The sequence below is a fragment of the Falco biarmicus genome, chromosome 8 (assembly GCF_023638135.1).
Source record: "Falco biarmicus isolate bFalBia1 chromosome 8, bFalBia1.pri, whole genome shotgun sequence".
In the NCBI taxonomy this organism is placed as follows: Eukaryota; Metazoa; Chordata; class Aves; order Falconiformes; family Falconidae; genus Falco; species Falco biarmicus.
Window position 1 is genome coordinate 48699028 of NC_079295.1, and position 21310 is coordinate 48720337.

General features: G+C 36.0%; 2 protein-coding genes across 4 annotated transcripts in view; one reads left to right on the forward strand and one right to left on the reverse strand.

The window, feature by feature from the left end:
- The window catches only part of DOCK2 (dedicator of cytokinesis 2), a 197751-nt gene that overhangs the window by 59420 nt on the left and 117021 nt on the right, over positions 1-21310 (reverse strand). For all 3 annotated transcript variants that reach the window (XM_056348606.1, XM_056348605.1, XM_056348607.1), the window contains exons 28-29: positions 18066-18164; positions 16173-16267 (exon numbers count right to left, since the gene is read on the reverse strand). In XM_056348606.1, the coding sequence (XP_056204581.1) occupies positions 16173-16267; positions 18066-18164 (194 nt within the window). The remainder of the gene's footprint in view (positions 1-16172; positions 16268-18065; positions 18165-21310) is intronic.
- INSYN2B (inhibitory synaptic factor family member 2B) overlaps positions 19291-21310 on the forward strand; it is a 44922-nt gene continuing 42902 nt past the window's right edge. The window contains exon 1 of the mRNA XM_056348608.1: positions 19291-19486. The gene's annotated coding sequence lies outside the window, so the exon portion shown is untranslated. The remainder of the gene's footprint in view (positions 19487-21310) is intronic.

The following is a 21310-nucleotide window of genomic DNA, read 5'->3' on the forward strand; positions in this document are numbered from 1 at the left end:
TAATTTACGAGAGAGTTATTGCCGCCTCCACATGGTTTGACAGCTGAAAGCGTTCCTGTACTTACATTATTAGTTTGGAGCTGCCACTGCATTTTCCCAATTAAAAGATGCTTTGTGCAGCTTTTTGGTTTTCTCACAGGTGGGGAGGGGAGGATGACACCTCAGCCCATCTTTCTCCTCAGGTTGATTGTAAAAACACATTCAAAGCTGAGTTAATATAGAGTTATTTCTTCCAAGAGGAAGAGTGCAAACATCAGCCCTCTAGCTTGAAAAGCAGCACCTATTTATGATCTTTATTAATGCAGCAAGAGTAAGTCATGTTTCTAAAGCTAATTTCTTTGTCTAACTTTCCAGCACAGTACATTTGTAATACAAAAATCAATTGTATCTCTAAATATTTATAAAGTTTATTTAAATAATTCAGTTTCATTCAATTTACAATTTTGAAAGCAAGTGATCCATTTCCCTCTGCCCCATATATAAAATGTAAAAAAATTTTAAGTTGAAATGTTTCTATGGCAAACACTGTGGGGGCAAACATACTGTAACCCGAAAGAGGTGAAAACAAGAAAAAACAATCCTAACTGTTCAAAAACCAATGACTGTCATCTAGCTATCACCTACAGCAACAGGATCTAATAATTATAACAGGTCCACAAAAAACCCCACCATCTCAGTATTCAGTTGCATCAGAAAGAGCAATAACTCAATAATTAGAATTATTGGCAAAAGATTATGAGACGACAGGATATCCCTACGTTACTCTCAATGTTGCATCCTTGTGTTGGATTCTGTGTGATGTCCTGGTCTCCCATTTAAAAAAATAAAACAATTACAAAACCAAAACAAAAAAAAAAAAAAAAAAAGAGAGAGAAAACAAGCAAATGTGACAAAGAAACCATTAGGCACATTAAATGGATTGTGCCTGACATCTGGTTTCTTTAGTCAGGGGACACTATGTGACTGAGGAGGATTATGGCAGAATCTATAAAACTGTAAGTACCATGGAGATGAGAAACTTACTGTTCACTGTTTCTCATACAAACACTGGAAGGCACTGAACAAAAAGAGAATGCACATTCAAAATAAGCAAAAAGAGAGAGGTTTTATGCTAATCTTGCTCAGCTATGCAGTTCATTTCTACAGGATGCTGTGAATGCCTGAATTTTATACTGGCCAGTGTAAAAGTAGCCAGACACATCAAAGACCAAACTGAAGGGAGGAGTACTGAATGTCCTTGGTCACTGCAGCCTGGGAGAGCACAGCAGTGCTCCTTCTTCCCAGCTCTGCTGTTATACTGTTCCCTTGGCAGCCTCTTCCAAACCACTACCAGAAACAGAATAGTCAGTGACATGAATTTTAGTCTGATCACCAAAATAACCCCCAAAATTTCCAAGGGCTAGATTCAGATCCTTAATGAGGGAGGTAAGACAAAAGTTCAGCTTTTGGCAGGCTTATAACAGGGAATCCTATTTAATGACTAAACAACAGTCCAAAGAAGTGTCCTACTTCGTTAGGGCAACAATTGGACTGGCTAGATTGAAATCCTTTGTTACAATTATGGTTTTCCACATGGAACAAATTCTTTGCAATAACCTAAAGAACAACATTTTCTTTCGATCCATGTAACATTCCTCTGTACTGTTGGTGTGATCAAGGAAATAAATAATTTATACATGGTGTTACATCTTGCAAAGTCCCTTTTTTTTTTTTTTAATGTGATCCAAAGGATACCACGTTTTCAGCTACCACAGTAACTGTGGCATTGGAGGGTAACAGACTTCTAAGGATGCTGTGCTACCCTACTGCATCATCCCACACATTTGGATGAGTTTCTTTCCAATAGCCTAGGGCATAGTCTGATCAAATTTTTAAACAATAGCTCAGCTAATCCTGCCAGATGGATTAAGGGTCTGATCTGAGTGTCATCAAATCACCTCAAGTTCAAGAAACCTAGTTATGCTCCATACAGTTCTTGCAGGTTATCACCACTCTCCTAAACCACCTCTGTATAATCATAGAATCACCCTGTGAATCCACTGCAATTGTCACCTCTGTTGGCCTGAACAGGCTGTTGTACTTCCTTTTCAGCCTTTTATGTGATCAGGTCTTATTCTGGAAAATGCTGCCCCACACTACCCACAAGAAAATAAACACATTCTTCCGTAACACTTTACTTGTATGGGTACATTTATCTCTACAAGACTGCCTGATGCTTGACACAAACAGTTTAATATCTGGCAAAAAAAAGGGGATTCTAAAAAGGATGGTCTACATCAGACAGCACACAAAAAAATACACAGCTAGGCAGAATCACGGACACCCACAGGTTATTCTGTCTGTCAGCATCCCCATTACTCTTCTGAGTAGGAGTTTTGGGTCAAGGCCTTTTCAACATCATCTTTTCTGAAGAACTACATTGCTGTAGATGCTTCTTTGATTTACCAAGTATATTTCTTGCCAATTCATGTAATCAAGTTTTTCAGCTCTAGCTTTCATATAGTAGCATTTCCCTTCACTCGGAAATTCCTTTCCTGGAGTGGGAGGGGGTGTCCTCCATTTTTGAAGCTTTTTTTATTTTCAAACTTCTGTGTATTTACACACTACTCCAGCACGCAGTGCAACGTGTCACCTAAAAATGCTGTTTGGGCAGAATCCGGTATGGTGCTGATAATTCATCTTACATTAAAACACCCTCACGCTTTTAGGTACCTTGTCTTTTAGCACAGAAATACCATGCAAGATACAGTAGAAATAATTATAACACACACATGAAATTTATTAGTGCAAATCTATTTCATGATATGGACATACTTGTGTATGTCGGTATCGTTGTTTTAAAGTTTTTGTGAAGAGCTTCTAGTTTAACATTAGCTGTACAGAAAAAGCCCCAAGGACACCTGAGAAATACTGAGGTACATAATGTCCAGTAAAAATCACTGATAAAATTAAAAATATTTACAGGGTTCTATACAATATGGTTATATATAAGCTAACTTATGTGAATATCCTTTTTATTTTTACAGATATTTTTATCTGACATAGTCGAATGATATATTTACAGGAAGCACGCAATACTTCCAGGCTGTCAAGTTCCAAATAGTTTCATGCATTTGTATTTTGCCTAAAGGGTGTATCTATTTCTGTCACTGGAAGTCACTCAGGCAATAGCTTGAATGCTATTCCTGGCTCCTGCCCATGCCATGATGTCCTGACTAAATGATTTCATTCCTATATGCCTCAGTCTCCCCTTTCAGTGAAAAGGGGTATTAATTAACTAGCCACAAGTACAAAGCTGAACAGATATTTATAAAACACTGAGAGATTTTGATGAAAGGAAGAGAAAAATATCATTTTAATGATTACTGACAGCATATTCCCATTTAAAGAGCTAAACATTGATCCAAGAGGAGAGAGTTAAAGTCATTTGACTAGAGAAGTCATCATTCCTTACACAATTATTCAGTTATCAATTCTAACTGAGATAATGGATAAGATGTGGGTAGAAAAAAGATGGCAAAAGAGTGCCCCAGAACAGCTCAGAGAAACACAATACAAACTGTCTGAATTCTGAAGTTATTGAGAAAAATTACTGAAAGGAGTTATCTTGTCACACTGTAATATAACTTAATTTCCCTTGCTCGTAGAACAGGTCATTGGAGCTTACCTTTCCTCTGCACTTCAGGATTGCTGCTCAGTTTAGACTGATATGGGGTGACCAAAGGACAGGATCCTGATGTTGCATACAGATAATGTAATTTGGCGGTTTTTCTGTTTAACTTTTTTGTCTTGTCACATTTTCCCTTAATTTTCATCATCACATAGGGGTACGAATGTGTTCTTTTAGATAACTTTCCTTTTACTTAATATGGAATTAATTTCTCGTCAGTTTGTGATCTAAAATAGTTGAAATGTTTATACCTACGATGATTTCCCTTGTATTTCCTCAGTTTATGAGGACGGATGCTTCTAATTTACAGTTCATACTAATCTCTTGGGCTTGAAGATTTATGGATGATCATCAAAGACCAAAGTCTCTGGGCTTAATCCGGGCATAAAAAGGCAAGGGTCTGGCTTAGGACAGCAACAGAATTACCATGGTTCAACTGCTGCTATCTCCTTTACCTTTCCAGATTTCCTGCTGCTTCTGCTTCGATTTATCGTATTGTCAGAGAAATTTCTTTCAAATTTTGGCTTTGAAAGAATGCCTAACTAAACAGAATCCTGTGCAACTGTACTTCATTTCAAATACTTGGATGTATGTTCTAAATAGGGATAGAACAATACCTTAAGTAACATAGATAAATAATTTAAAACAGACAACTGAAAATTTATGTGTCACCTCAAGATAAAAATTTGACTTCAAACTGATTCTCCCTCAAACAAAATACAGGAGAGGGGCTAAGGGAACAAAGAAAAAACTGTAGTCATAAACAACATGCTGTTAATCAAAGTAGGATTTCAAGGCTATTCCTTAGGAGATGATGACTCTATTTAACAGTAAAATAGGTCTCCACATTGTCCTTGCTTTTGAAGTGCAAATAGGTGATAAACCTAAAATATAGATCTGGAACTCCACGTTATTTTTAGTAAAGAAGTTAGAATTAGTGCATCAGCTCCTTGCAGCATAAAACAAAGAGATGATTGCAGTAAAAACAAAAAACAAACAAGGCAAAACAAAACCCCAAAATCCTCAACCCCCCTGAAAAACTTAAATTGGCATTGCCTGTTTTTAGGTGGATTTTGGTCTTTTTCTGTGCCTAGTTTCAGACATAAAACAATTCTGGGTCCACAACTTAATTTTAAGAAAGGTGACTAAATTATAAACCTGCCCAAAATAATGAATTGAGCTTTCCTTAGACTCTTAACACATGAATTCTTTTAAATCAGTGGTACAACAGCAACAAGATGCCCTTCAATGTCTTTTCAAGCTCACAAGGCTCTCAAATCTGGAAGTTCAGTTCTTCAACTTTGAGATGAGTAACCCAGATAGCAACCTAAAGGCTGAATTAATTCACTTGGGTATTTATAAGCATCAACTCAAACTCACATTTGCCATCTGTTCTAACGTTGTGATTACACTGATGTAATGACAGGTGGAAAAAATTAATCAAATACTAAATTCTACTGAAGAATCAGACACAGAAAATAGAGATAAGCTTTAAAATAATATTATTTCCTATGCAGTTGTGAAAGCTCTTACTGAAAGAAACCATTAAAATGCTGGATTATATGTTGTTTTAAAATCACATCTGAAAAACTATGACAGTTTTTAAAACTCAGAACTCCTTCCCACAAACCCTACGTGCTTTTCCTTCGGACAATTTGGTCCACAAATTCAAGTAAGCAGTTACACCAGCTTCCCTTTGGCAGGCTTTTTTTTTTGTTATCCCCAAAGGCTGATCAATCAGCACTTTCCTCAGTGAACCCTCTACTTCAGCAGATGTGAAATGTATGAGGGGAGCTCATTCAAAGCCTAGGAGATGCATTGATTATTATTTTGAAGATATTTTCTGCGTTCCAATAGAGATGATCTTGCCAGTGTGCCAATTATACGAAATCTGGAGCAGGGAATAGCAGAGCCAAAATAATACTCCCACATAATTTATGTTGATTTGATAGTAGCATCCTCATAAAATGCTTTGCAGAAGACTCCTGATAGGTATTTCAATGTGAAGCAAGCACTAAGGAAATGCAGCTGAAGTCAACTGATTCTCTTGTAAGCTTCTGTCATCCTTCCTCTTCCTTCTTGTGTGCAGAGCTAGGAGGCAGCATGTTAAATAAAGAGGAGACTAGCAAAGTGGGTCAGACCCAATCCCAAACGCCAATCACTGTCAATGACTGAAACAGTGATCAGTGATTATAAACTAAACCTGGAAGATATAAAATACCCAGAAGAGAGGACAAGCAATCAGTGTGACAGAAGAGATTAGAAATACACATTTACTAGTTCAGTGACAAAAATAGAACAGCAGGAGAAAACCTGAGAAAATAAGTGAAAAGATAATAACGAAAATCTTTACAAAGCAATGGCAGAAATTATCTCCTAATAACGTGGCAAGCTATCATTGATTTAAAAATGAAGGGCAATGCAAGATGGAAACCTTGTAGCTATGTGAAACCTAGTTATTAAGAGCACAATAATGGCAACACTTAGGAAGCAATCCACTCCTATGGTAACTGGAAAAATATGGCCAGTGGTACAAAGAAAGTAGTATAATTTAATCATATTTCTGCCTTGTGTCAATTCAGTATCACTACAGACTGAAGAATATTTTTTTGTATCATTCAGATTGAATTCTAATGATAAAGCAATTGTTATTTTCCGGAATTCTTTTTCAGCGTAGAGGCAGAGAGTTTATCCTAACAGCATGGTCAGAAAATAACTGCTAACCAGCTTCTCTTGTCTCAGTTATAAATTGTTTATTATGTACAATTCATTTTCTTTATTAGTATTATTTGAAAATTTGTCTCGAATAGCTATGGCAGGCATACAAAAATAATACATACTGTAATGTATTAGAGCTAATTTGACAGCTGTACAAATGCAACATCTAGAAGAAGACAAGAATGAGCAATTGCTTTGATGCTATACAAGTCAAGTTTCCATTTGAGAGCTTGACTTTGCCAACAGTCTCTTTATATGTAGCTTTTCCTTCAGCATCTACCTAAAACATGTTTTAAAGACTGCTTATCTCCCATTTAAGGAATCAGAATACATTCTCAAAATTGTGTATTTGGTACAGAATTATGCCAAACTTTTGAAAATGGGATGTTTAGCATGCTTTAAGAAACTTCATTGCTTGAAACAAATTGTATAGAAAGCTGTCATAATGGACTGTGATACGAGTAACTTGGTTTGAAAGGTATTTTCAGTAACTTTCCATATGTTGTATCTTCTCTTTTCAGTCTATTCTCCTTCTTTGTGCATTTCAGCTTATTGTTTGCACAGTAGAAATATTATGAATTAAAAAAATAAAAATTAAAAACCGCATTGTGCCTTTAGTGCTAGATCAAGGGAATAAGATACAAAACTGAAACCCAACTGGTGTACATGAATGTAGTGACCTAACATGGCTATATCAGGATGCCGTGTACTAATAAAAACTCTCATGGCCTTCACTTTTGAAGGACGTTTGAACTGATATTGCAAAATTACTTCCCCATTCTTCCACTGATTTTTGGTTTTCATCTGTTGACACTAATTTACCCTTACTGTAATATTTGTACCTATCATTTTGTCTTCATCTGTATATACCTAAGAATGCTGAGGAGCTGATACTTTGGTAAACATATTTTCATGGATGTTTCTAGGATGTATTTCTAGACATACTTTTACTATTTCATATATCAAAGGATTTAAATTGGAGAAGTACATGAAACTAATTGATAACCCCGTGGATAATGCTGTCTCAGGGTTTGTTTCTTTTTTTATTTGTTTTGTGTTTGTTTGTTTGTTTTTGTTTTGGTTTGGTTTTTAAGTGGCTCTGTATTTTATTCAGAATCTCACCATAAAGCTTTAAAGGTAAAATGTAGTATTTGGGCTTGCTTTTTCTTTCCCCCATTACATAAGCTTTCTGTATTTGAAATTCCTTCCCTATACCTGCATTATATTTTAACATACTACATGTACTTTTGATTTTCTAGATATTCTTGTTAAAAATATTTAGCAAGTTAATACCTTTTGTCTAGACTACATAATTACTTTACTTTTAAGGAAGCCTAGCTTTTTATGAAGCTTAGAATACGATCTATAATTACAGGTACAGACAAAGATGCATCTGGCTTTTGTCAAATTGCTGCTCATTGGGGTTTATTATGTATGTAGAGCCAAAACTGTATCAACACAGAATAAGTTGCATTGAATCAGCAGATAATGACTTTTAAAAAAGATCATTATACAGCAAATGCATAATATACCAGCAGTGTTATTTTGTGATGTTGCTGTTTAAAAGTATAAAAATAAGTGTTTAAAATACTGTTACATATGATAATACTGTATATATTTAATTCCCTGAAAATCTCTTAAGATATGAAATGTTGGCCAAAGCTACTCATAAGGAAGGAAAACACAGAAAGAATGCTCAATAACATTTATAACATCTGATAAAAAATAATGAATCCTGAATTTATATTTTCAGCCTTTTCTGTAGTGACATATTTAAAGCAATTTATGTGGGTAATCTGCTCTTTTTTTTTTTTATTTGTTTGCATGTATGCTCTACAGAGTGGAAAATACTACTCTTTGTCTTAATCCTCAAATGTTTTACTAAAATTACAATGCCTGAAAACAAACAAAATTTTTTTCATAATGAGCCACATAGCAAAGGTCCTTACAGATTTCTGTATGCAAGTCAAAGCTGTATCTGGAAAAATAACAGTTTATCTGACTGATGTTCTGAAAACATCAAACAAGTTGGTTTGCTGTGTTGAGCTGTTCTCTCCAGTGAATACTTTACTTTTAGTTCAGGAGACCTTATACTCTAGAGGTAAAAGCATCCTAGCAGCTGATACCAAGAAAGACAAGATCCTCTGCAGTGGGAGTGGGAAAGGGATACCTCACAGCATGTTTTCTCTCTGCATTTTAGATAAAAGACTAAACGCCTGCAATCAAAACGTAATAGGCATCCATTGTGTACCAAGACCGTGATATGCAACAGCCCATCTTGCTGAGCAGATGACCTGCTGCAGTCACCACATTATTAAGTGTTTAGATTCTTGGTAAGCAGATAATTCCACAACATGGGTAACAACCAGCAACATGCAGAGTTAGTGCAGAATAAACATCTTGCAGTATTTGGTGCTGGAAAGATGCAAGTGATTGGAAAGTGGGGTTACATCAGGCACAACGAGACTCGAACACCTACAGATGGAAGAGATGCCCTCTGCTAGGCTTAGAACTGACAGCAAAGCATTAAATGACTCAGTCAGACATAGCAGCCACAGCTGGAAGCGTTAACTCTCCATGGAAGTAAATTTACAACCCACAGTGAAACAACTGCCTCTTCTCTTTATCTGCCTTATTCCATTTTCCCAGGACGAATCTTATGCCATTTGCCCTATTACAAACACTGACTTCTGTAGGGACTGGAAAAGATGATGAGGAAACAGAGTTACCTAGATTTAATGGAGAGGAGATAAAAATTTGAGAATACTGAGACACTGAATACCAAATACTCCACCAAGAAAATAAATAAATAAAACGTCCTTTGCCTCTGAAAGGGACTTAATATTAACAGGGAAATTGCATTTCAGCAAGGACGCTTTCAGACTCATAGCAAACACAAACTGTCCAAGGACACATCTTTTTATCACACTATTAATGCAATGACTGAACAATACAAACTGTTTGAACTTGTTATAATAGTTCATTTACCCTCTTGTGCACACATGCGTAAAATAATATTTTCATCAGGCATTTATACTTAAATACTTCTCCATATATTAAAATTAAAGTTCCACAATATGCCATAAGCCTAGGTGTAAATGCATTCCGACCCCCTGAAAATTCAAGCCCTTAAGAAAAACAACTGCATTTCTGTCAAGTATGCCAAGGCCAGTCAAAAGTTGCCAGAGGAAAGGGAGATCAAAGGCAGAAGTCAGCTGTATACAACAGATCAGCCATCTAAATTCTCCCTTATTTGTGCCAAATAAACCACAACACCATCATCCAACCTTAGAATCTAAAGTCTCCATACATCTTTGAAAAACAAGAGTAAAACTAACCTAAACTATGTGTATTTTATTTTTTCCCCTCTTTGGAATAAATAAATAAATACACACCTCTTTTTTTTTATTCTCTGCAAGACAAAGAATGAGCCAGGCAATGTTTTATGCAAACTGTTAAAGCATAGCTGGATAGAGTAAAACTGAGTTTTCTTCTACATTTCCTATGACAGCAGAGCCACTTCATATTAATAATCAAAGAATTAAAAGTTAAGGAGGATTTTGTTTCCTATTTTCATAATTAAAATGGTATTCTTGATTTTAACATCACAATTGTTACAAATTGAACACCATATTACTGCACACTCATCAGTTGAATTTGTGCACCTTGAATATAGTCAGATCCGTTAGTGTCTGTGAACAGTCACAATACCTACTGACATCAATACATATACCAAAATATCAAATATTTCTAAAATAAGGAAAATATTGCAAACTTTCATTTCCAGCAACACATAGATGGAACACTGAGCAGCAGTTCTAATATTTTGATTAATTTGGGGTTTTTTCTTCCTTCCAACTTGAGATATTCTGTGATACTATGAAATCTAGCAAGTTGGTAGTAACAATATAGTTTGTAACATCTCTCCCATAAATACTTAAGCTTCTTGCTTGAAAAAGGCACGTTTTCCTACTTGCTGCCAACTGTGTTTTGTTTCGCTTTTCTCTTCCAAACACTATTATAAACACCATTCTTGGAAAACACACTTAAATTGTGACTACCAGCTGTTCAGGTTTTCTCTTCAGAAAGCTTAAAAGAAAAAGCAGTCCAACAGCCACTGAATTTGTTATGTGCGCTTACTAAAAGATTGAGACTACAAATTCCAAAATGCCATCTCCTCAGAATGCACAAAGCAACATTTTGTTGAATTTCACCAGACTAATACTACAAGCAGCCACTTCTGAAAAGACTTTTGGGATTCAAAGGCAGAGTTGTGCAGAAATATGCATATGTGTAGCGTGGAAAACATGTTTTTCAGAAGTCGTGTTTAACAGAGTCATTCATGATCTATGAAAAAAACTCAGGTATGGAATCCCTATGGTCCTTCTCTTAAGAAATCCCCAACAGTCCCTTGCTAGGTGACAAACAGGAACTTATTCTGCCTCATTTTGCTGGCTGGCCTAATATTACCAACAGGATCTACAGTTCCTGGCACTCTGAGAGATGGTGAGGTGCTTGGGGATGCAGGTGGCACTGATTTGAAGCCATAATGAGATTTTGCTGAACTGATAATGCCATTCTAACACGTGAGCTACATGAGAACCAGGTCTTGAGGGTGTTACAAAGCAGTTCCTCAGCCAATAAGTAGCTATTTCGAGTATGGATAATGAAAGAAAATTGGCAACATTTCCAGCTCTTTTGCCAAATACCTGCAGCGCTAAACCTTTCAAGTTAGGCTTAAAAAGGGCTGGGGAACACTTGACTCCGACAGATGTCTGAAAACACTCAGATATACAGGTAATGAAAACATTTTAGAAAAAGCCTAACCAATGGTGTTAGAAAATACCCTACAGTGTTATCTCACATTAGTTTTTCAGCAAACAGGATCTGACCTTGAAACGTACTGGGAAATACTGTTTCCTTTTGTTTTAAAATGCCTAAATATAATGTCAACAAGATTCAAAAAACAGCTCAGATGGACACCCAAACAATAAAGTGCTTACTAAGCCACTTGAGACCCAACACCAACCAAAACTGATTCCAGCTGCTAATTATGAAAAGATCAAGTAATTTGAAACTCTATCTAAGCAATTACCATTTCAAAGCCCAGAGGAACAGAAGGAAGGGCTGTGAGTACTTTCCCTTTAGTTGCTAACCCCACTAACCATTTCTTCTATTCAGCAAATCTGACTCCCTATGCACTTTATGTTGACAATAATGTACAAAAATTTCCTGGCAGGAATTATGTGCCTCTAAATTAAAATTTTGAACAGCTGAGAAAGAAGCAGACTACATGGTATTACCTAAACCAGCAAAGCATTTCCCCACAAATGCCATGTACCCAGGAATTACTGCTTTTAATAAGATAATAGCCAATAGTCTAAGTCCCGTAAGTGGAATAAAGTGCACATATAAGCAGTAGCAACTAGTAAGAAGTGTGCAGTAAGCAACCTTCATTAGAACAAAAGTTAATTAAATCTACCATGGAGGATCACAAAAATAACTCAGATATTATACGCTCATGATCTCAGTGAGGATTTTACAATTTCCCAAAGCATTCTGCCCCACCTAGCACGCCACAAAAAAGTGTTCTTTGCATCTTACTGTTAATGGAGGGGGCAGGGGCAAAAGTAGTTCATTCCCCCGTTTTGATTCTCAGTCGCTAATAGAATAGTCCCAGTTCAATGGGTCTAGCACACAAAGCTTCTGCCTCCTCCAAATGGGCTTTGGGAATCAGAACATGCTTTGAGAGCAAACAGCATGTTATTTATAATAGTAATTTAAAGTATTTGAGTTAAATAATTTCAGCCTGCTACAGGCAACACTTTACTAAGTTTAGTCAATTCAGCTTCTACCCCCATTCTTTCAACTCACCTACCAGTTTGTCCTGGACATGAATGTGTCTGTTCTCTGTTCCTTTGGACCTTATAAGCAGTCATTCTCTCATTTTTCCCAGACTTCTAACATTTAGTAGAAATATCCCCAATATCCTACATGCACTGTCTGTCTTTGTTTATGTATAAGAGCAATTAGAGTGTCCTGCTTATTAGGAATACCTTTTACCCACAAACAGGATTAAACTTGCAGTACTAGTTATGCTCATCCCTTTCCTCTGCCTCTAAGTAAATGTACTCTGATTTTGCATTTCTGTACTGCGGTATATCCTACAGCAATATTCCTCCAATGCCCACTTTCCTTGCTAGGCACAAAATACAAGAGATTATCTGGGGAAAACTGTCAGGCTTTGTTGAATGCCCGTAGGGAAGAAGTACCAACTACATTCTGCCATTGGCTAGGTTACACAATAGGCATGCCTTACAGCCTCTAACCAATATTTTTACAAATTCAGAAGGGGAAGACTTAAGGTAAAATACCTCCTTCAGGGCATAAAAAGGCCTGCATGTAACCTCCTGCTCAGAACAGGTGAATTAAGAATGCAAAACCTTAGCTGCATTAGCAATTTGTGCAGGTTTTGTTTGGTTGTGGGTGGTTTAGTTTTTTTAATTTTTTTCTCTCATTATTATAAGAGACCCCAGTCTGATCCCTTGTGACTTTTTCTCTGCTACTTCTCTGGTTTGGATTATGGCATGTTAATAAAATAAACCCAGAAATCTAAATCAGTCTTTGATTTATTTCATAGAATGCCAGCCCCCTCAAAAAACCCCAAGCAAACAAAAAAAAAAAAACCAACCCAAATTTCTATAAAGACTAATAACCAAAATTTCCCCTCTCAGTTGTTGATATAACATAAAATTAAGACATGAAAGTAAGATCAATAACTCATTTCCTTATGTAAACTTGGGAACAGCAACACAATCAAAGCTTATAAACAGTGCCAAGTCAATTTAGGTAAGCAATGTGTTTACAGAAGCACTGTTAAATAGCTTCTAAACCTTTCCATTTTAGTGCTGACTTTGTTCTTTAAATATTTTCATTTCATTTGTCCCAGGCAGGATAAGGTTTAGAGCACAGAGCCTGCCTGGACCAAATTATCCCACAAAGTTTAGACTCATTAGGAGCCATTATCAACAAATGTACAGTACCACAAAGGGATTTCTGTTGTCAGTAACTGAGGCAACATACATATCACCACCCCCAAGCCCCAAAGGCATATTCTTTGAACAAGGACTGAAATTCCCCTTCCCCCATAGAATAAAAAAAATCCTACACTTGTGCATAACGCAGATGTTAACAGCACTGTCCAGATAAGAGAAACAGTTCTACATATGAAAGGTTTGATAGGCTTACATGCAATAGAAGACTGCTGGGTTACTTCAGTACTAAACTGATATTTTTTGAGAGTATTCCTTGCTACATTAAAAATAATTGCAAACTGCAGCAGCAGCAACGTAAGAATGTGCACTGAATTGGATTTTACCTTTACAGGCTGAAGACTGTCTCAGACAGAGAAACAAGTTGGGCAAAACTACTATAATTTAGAAATTTTTACCTGGAATGAACACATCCACCAGCATCTGCCCACCTCAGAAGAGGGGTTAGTGATCTCTCTGCATGAACATGAGTGGACATGAGTGACAGAAAGTGAAGTTTAGGCACTTGTGTCCTCACTGCCATCATCACTACCCACTAAAACCATAATCTTTGCTTTGAATCACGGAACACAGAAAAGAAAACCTTTTTGTTTAACAGCATGCCATTTAAATCCTAGCTAAAAGATGCATTCAATATCAAACTTTGATATCATAATGCTGTAAATCTTCTTAGCTCATCTTCTCCTCGGGACCAAACAATTCCAGGCAGTTACCAACTTATCAAGTATCCTCTGTTCTTTCCTTCTCAAAATTATAAAACTGGAAGAGTAAAGTTACATAACTGTGACATTTCAAATAAACACCATCTGTGGACTTCTAAGTTAATTGGAACCTATGCATCTTCGATACTTAGTTCTCAGATTAGTCTCTTTGTGACTTCTAGAAAACTCAATGTTAGTGCCATTTCTATAAAACTAAAATAATGATAGTATAGGTGAACAAGTATAGGTGATCAAAACCCAACTCACCAACAGAAGTCTTGCTCAAAAAAGAAAAAGCATACTCATTCATAATCCAATCCAGCATGTAAACTCAAAGTGTTTCTTTAAGAATATAAAGCAAGAATAAATTCAGCTCCCAAATTCAGAAGGTAACATCCAAATAAATTAAAAAATATAAATGAAATTAAATTTTTCCCAAATTCTGATGTCTTTCAGTGAGGCTTTCAGCCATGAAGTATGTAAGTATACTTCAGTAAGTATGAAGAGGAGGAAACCCAGCAAATAAAAAAACAACAACACACACAAGTTAAGGTGGTCACATGCTCATGGCTACTTTTTTGTTCAATTTCTTCTACATATGCAGGTGCCTGTAAAACTTCTACATGTTCAAATACTGAGGAAACTCTTCATTGCCCACAAGTTCCACAAATAAACCAATTGAATCAACTAACTGTTTGGAGCAGCCATGTATTTTACTTTGCATTCTCACTCCAACTCTCCCTTGCTTTCCTCTGTTATAGACTAGACACAAAAAGAAAAAATTAGTACTTCAGAATGGCTGGGAACAGTTATTAGGAAATAAATCCTCTTGCAGCCCATCCTGTACACTATATACTAGCCTTTCCTTGTTGCCAAAAACATTAATTTCTAACTGATACCCATAATAAACAACAGAACTCACACCTTAAGGGAAGAACATCTCCTTCCTTTTGAAAAAAGTAATATTTCAAAGATACTCTGAAGGAATCAGTCTGTGATATGCTTGCCCAAGTGAGCTGTCTAAAGTCATTATCAGTGGTGGAGGTGCACAAAGATCACGTCTTTCTTTCCAATACAGTATCACATGATATGGAAATGACAAAATGAAAAGAGCTCAGGCAGCAGAAAAATCTATATGACGTGGAATTTCACTTAAGCTACTTGCAATCCTAACACCAAAACAAAAGTGGTCCTGTGGCTTAACAGATCAAGCAATACTTTGTTTATCCCACCATTATTTATGGTGACACCAAAACAGACAGATTATAGCTGTGGGTAAAGGTATACAATCTGCGCAGTTTATGTCCACAAGACATTTCCTTCAGTCAATTTCATAATATAAAGATTTCTTATTAATAGCAAGCTCTCATAGAGCAAACAATAGGTAGCACAATAAATTTGATTATTTAAACTTTTGCTTAGGTTCTGTCTTGATCTGCAGAGTCAATATACCTGAGTTTGAAGTAATCACTCATGATGAATCTCCCAAATCATCTGTAGTATAGCAATACATTTCCTCAATTATGCGAGCTAAGGTAAGCACTGTGGATCCAACCTCCTACACTGTGTTGTGCTCAAAGATTTGTCTTTATCATTCAATCTTTTAGTAATCGAAGCTACCATACCAATTCAGAAAGAAATCTGTTTGTAACTTTTGCATTACAATGAACTTGCTGACATATTAGTGAGGACATTCTAACCTTGTGCAGAAACTAAACATTTAAGATTAAACAGGCCTTTTACAGTTGGGCTTCTGTTGACTGTCAACATGAAGACCAACTATGTACTTCTGCTTTACTGTTAAATAGTTCTTTTCTTGCCTTTCTATTGTAAGTGGACTTAAAGCACAGGCAGCTAGCTATTTAATGTGTTGTCACTAAATTATTTCACATGATGATCTGCTCAGCATCCACCAAACTGGAATGATATAATCATCCTAGACTGCATGGTAAAACTTTTTGTACAATATGAAATAAGTCACTTTTCACAAGCACATGGAACATGAATACTGATCCCCCAGACCCATTTTACCTGTTCTGCACCATGCTCATTGCCATCCAGTCTGAAGGGTAAACATTCTTTCCAATGAGATCTTTGAACATTATGAATGTTTCCATCAAGAAGTCCTAGAAGAACAAAATACAGGAAGTCCGTGACTGTGCAACAGAGTTCAAATGTTTCTGCTGCGACTGAAGAACTAAGATGGAGGGCTCCCCTTTGCTCCCAGTGAAGTCAATGGACAAATTCCTGGTGGCATCAGTAAGCCCAAGTTTGAAACTGAAGTACTGTAAAACAACAGTCTCAGATTCCAAATGAAAGCTAAAGTCATTACATTGGGCTCTTAAGAAAAGATAACCCACAAATGAACGGAAAAAGTTATTGTACTTTGAAGAAAAGCTGTTGAATTTTTTATTAATTAGCAAAATGCTATGCATAAAATGCATATGCTCACTGTGCATAAAAAAATAATAGATTTGAAAAAGAAAGGATTTCTTAATTAGTCCATTTAGTCCAAATTTAGTATTTGAAATTAAAAATTGAAAGCACTGCCAGGAAGTTGTCAAACAAAACAAACGGTACTTATTTTCCTAGAAGTATTTAGAGATGATTGTACAATGAACTTGAAGATTAACACAATTATTTCAGGTCTATTTCATATATAGCACATATAGGCAGTTTTACCCTTACCTTTACCCTTGACTTCTGAGCAAGTCATCTAGAAGTCTGAACAACTACCACGCTGTCATTATCTATTACCAAAACCTCACAAGCAGGTCTCTGTGAAGTTTGTACTCTTTCTTGTCATGTTACATAGAGCACCAAGTGAAGAATAGATCTCCACAGCACTATTTGAAAACAAATCTTTGTCATCTTCACTGACATATACTTACAGTATGGGGGGGGGGGGGGAAAAAAAGAGAAGACAGCAAACCAATGCCTTTAAAAACAGCAAAACCCATTGAATATATTGATGTCTTTTTTTTTTTTTTTTTCTTTTCTTTCTCCTCTGCAAAACTTAAAGTAATTTAAGGATTACTAAAACTTCTAGGACCAAGTACCAAATCTGCCTGGAAGCTGAAATTATGTTAAAATATTGTTACATTCTCAAGTAAGCTAAAGCACATGAAGAATTGCAAAAGCTACCACTTTGACTTTAGTAAAGAAAGGAAAATGGACAAATCTTGCCAGTTGAAAATATTACCTCCATAGACAAACTGTAGATGGTGCAATCAAAACCTTTGCCAATACCCAGACTTATTTCAGAGTTATATCAGGAATGTAAAAGGACAGACATAGGACTACTGAAACATTCAAGAATATTGGTCTAGAGACCACTGGTACAAGCTAGAATATACCACAAGTATCATAAAATGATGCCAGAAACAACTCTCATAAAAGGATGCACTGAAGCAATAAGGCATTTACTGCATTTAGCATACAACATTATTTGGACCAGGAATAGACTGAATAGTGAAAACGAAAAGTGGAAATTAATCACTATGTACAAAGTGGGGAGGGAAGGTTCAATTAGTTGAGGGTTGGTTTTGTTGTGGGGTTGGTTTTCTTCAGGGGGTATGTGCGGGTTTTTTTGTTTTGGTGGGGTTTTTTGTTGTGGGTTTTTTTCCCTCTCCTCAGAATATTGTAACATAAAGATCCCATTAATTATTATTATTATATTATCACCTCAGCACTAGGGTCAACAACAGAGACATTTATGTCTTTCCAAATTTCTGATTACAGTATTATTGTCGAAAGTCACTGTTACAAGACAGAAGCAACACAATGACATAGAGGCAGAAAACATGCAGAAACAAACAGCACTCCAAGAAGAATAAGACAAGACACGCCAGAACAGTACTATGAATTTTCCACAAGAAATAAAATACTGCAAACTACTTATCTCCAGAATTATTTTGTACTCACCACTAGTTCTGAACTTGTCTGAAAAGTTTCAATGTAAACTGAATAATGCTGATTGGTCATCTGGTTTAAGATTGCCGTCATGCATGCCACAAAATGACTCTGAAAGAAAACCAGACAGAAATCAACATGTGTAGATTACTTAAAATATTGGATTGTATTCTTTCTAAAGTTGAAGTGCTCTGAATGACTAATAAATCCTTTTATGTGAATAAACCTGAAATAACATTCAAGCTTTTGCAAGCTCAGATGAAAGAAACATACCAAGGACAATCAAAAACTACCCTTAGCAAGGGGTAGACTCTGGTGAGAACGTTGCACAATTTATGAAACGCTGTGTGGAAACACACGCTGTGATAAGAAAACCATATATAAAGTACAACTCAGTATTACCTTGAGACTTCTAAAAGGCATGTGATGTTGTCTAGAATTCTTCCATTAGGAGTTCTTAGGAAGAAAATATACCAGCATCAAAATTGTCTAATCATTCTAGAAACACAGACCATCCACAGGAAGATATAGTGCAAGAAATTATTTTTTACATTCTGAACACATTTAATTAGCTATACAGAACTCTGTAAAACTTCTGTACAATAGTGTTACTTTCAACTCTCAAAACTTCTTTCGAACTTCCACAAAAGGAGATATTTTATGTTTTTCAATCCCTAAGTAAAAATACTGAAAGTTATAGAATTATTTATAATCCTAGGTTTTCACTGTAATTCACTGAAAGTGAAAAAGACATTTATCTCTCGAGTACTAACAGTGAGCTTAATGATTTGCAGTTTCCCTTTAAGACAGCGAAGAATCCTCCTTATTGCTGCTTTTTTATTTTGCTGAAGTTATAATTGTTGTTTTAAACGTGAACCTGTTTTAAATACTTGGATTTTATTAAAATAAGAGACTATTAAGTACAGGAGCATGCAAAATAATTTTCTAGATTTACTTGGATCTTTTCATCCTAGTGGTTTAGATACAAGGGAGTCACCAGCCCCTCCGACCAGAATTTAATTTCCACCTGGTACTGAACAGGTTCTCTGTTTAACTCTGATTCACTTTATACTTCTGTTACATCAGAACGGCAACTAAGGCACACGTTACCGAAGTATCAGCTGCAGTTTGTGGTACCCAACCATTTTGTCTACCCCTTCGAGAAAGGCAGCCGCCTTTAACTTCAGGTTACGACCACTAGAGGTCTTTCACTTTCACATGTTAGCTGCTGTTCAGTTTGTACTGCCTTTTTTTTAATTTATTTATTCCTACGTGAGCAGACCCAGCACACTTCTTGCATATAAACAGTGAAAATTCCAATATAAAGGACCTATTATCCCTTCTTTTGGAGCCACATTAGTGCTAGTGAGAGGCTTGCCTACTTTTTAAGGCTAAGAAGACACATTTTCTGCAGGTAAATCGAAAGCTTTCAGGTAAGGAATCGTGTGTTCTCGGGTACTGATGCTCTTCTAAAAAGAAATGCTGGTTTTCCTGCTGTAGTAGTTTACTTTTACAGTTAGGGATCAGACGAATATTTTCTGTGATATTAAATATATAGCTGAAAGTAATAATGAATTGAAAAGGATTCAGTAATGAAATTGCGTGGGGTTTTCTTCTGATGTCTTGATTTTGAAAAAAGGATTACTGAGAGAAGTTAGAGAATTGTACATGAAAAGCAGCTTGTATTTTTAGTAGTTAAACATTCACTACAGAATGCCTTTCTACACTCATGTTAGATAATCACTTCTTTAAATAAGCAGCATTCCTTCACAAGCACTGAAAAGACGTATTATGTTGCTTAAAGGGATACTTTCAGAAGGTTATCTCTTTTGTTGAAACCAACTTCTAAAATGTGTCTAGCTATATCTGTGATTACGGTACAGCATGAATGCCTATTCTTAGTAACTGTGTATGGTGATTTTAAAATGAACAGATGATATGCCTTGATTACCAAAGAGAGCCATAAGGAAAGAACAGATATTGCTGGTCAGTACCTCGCACCAAACCTGTCAAATTCACATCAGTGGGACTGAATGATACAGAAAAAAGGTGACAGTAAAGCTGGTTTGCGACAAAAACTTCTTGCATCATTTCCATGTAACTGTAAAGCAGAGAAATACACAAATATTGTTTGATCTTTACTAATTTTCTTGCCAGCAGCCTCAACTATTAGAAATTAACTGCTAGCTTCTTTATAGGTTAAAAGCTTGCCCCTCCCTCCTGATCCCCAAATGCCAGCCACAAAGATTCACTTCTCAGATGCAGCCTCAGATCTTTGAAGTACTCATGCACTCTCAGCACTTCCATTCTCACTGGTGGAACTGAAGTGTGATATAGAACTATAAAGAGGTGCGATCAAATCTGCAAATAGCTCTATATATTCACTTAAATTCTCCTGTGCTGTTTAAGTACCTCTTACTAGAACGTGCAAAAAGCACACAAACTGCTTGAAAATACAGTAAGTTCTACAGAGGAGCGATCTACTACATTTTGCAGACTGCATGCTCACTAGATGAACAGAAGAAATTCAGAATCAAGCACTACCTACAAACACAACAGTCTAATGATAATGATTCAAAAATTCATTAAGTCAAGCATTGTATGTAGGGATTGAATAGTAGTATAGAAAAGGTTATGGCACAGAAGGTGAAGTTCTTCAGACAGAATCCTAAAAAGTCATTTAAGCTGTGCTTCAGATTGTTAGGATTTATTCTGTAAATTACAGCAGAAAAGGTTGATTAGAACTAGGTCAACTGTATAAAAAAATAAATGTATCAAAGTAAACACGACTGATGAGATAATACTAATAGAAAAATGAACAGAAATAACTCTGAATACACTCACTACCGTGAAAAGATCTAATAAAAATATATATTTTACAACTTAAACACATTAGCTTCCATTTAAATATAAAAGAACCTTGGACAGAAACAGCACTGAGTTCTATTTTTTTAATTAAACAACTGGCTGAAAGACTTTCAAGTGATATGTAAATAAATAAGGAAATTGATAGTATGAACATTAGACATCTATTGGGAGCAGGAATACTAGTAAATAGGTAGTCAAATGAAAATGAGAGAGGGGAGAAAATGTCTCAGGAAACATTCGAACTCCCCATCCACTTTAAAAAAGGGTAATTAATATGAAAAGAAAATTAACTATAATGTTGACTGCCTTTAGTATAAACTCAGCAAAATAGTGGCAAAGAAATGCTGCTTTGATCGACTACATATGAAATACATCAAAAGGGATCATAG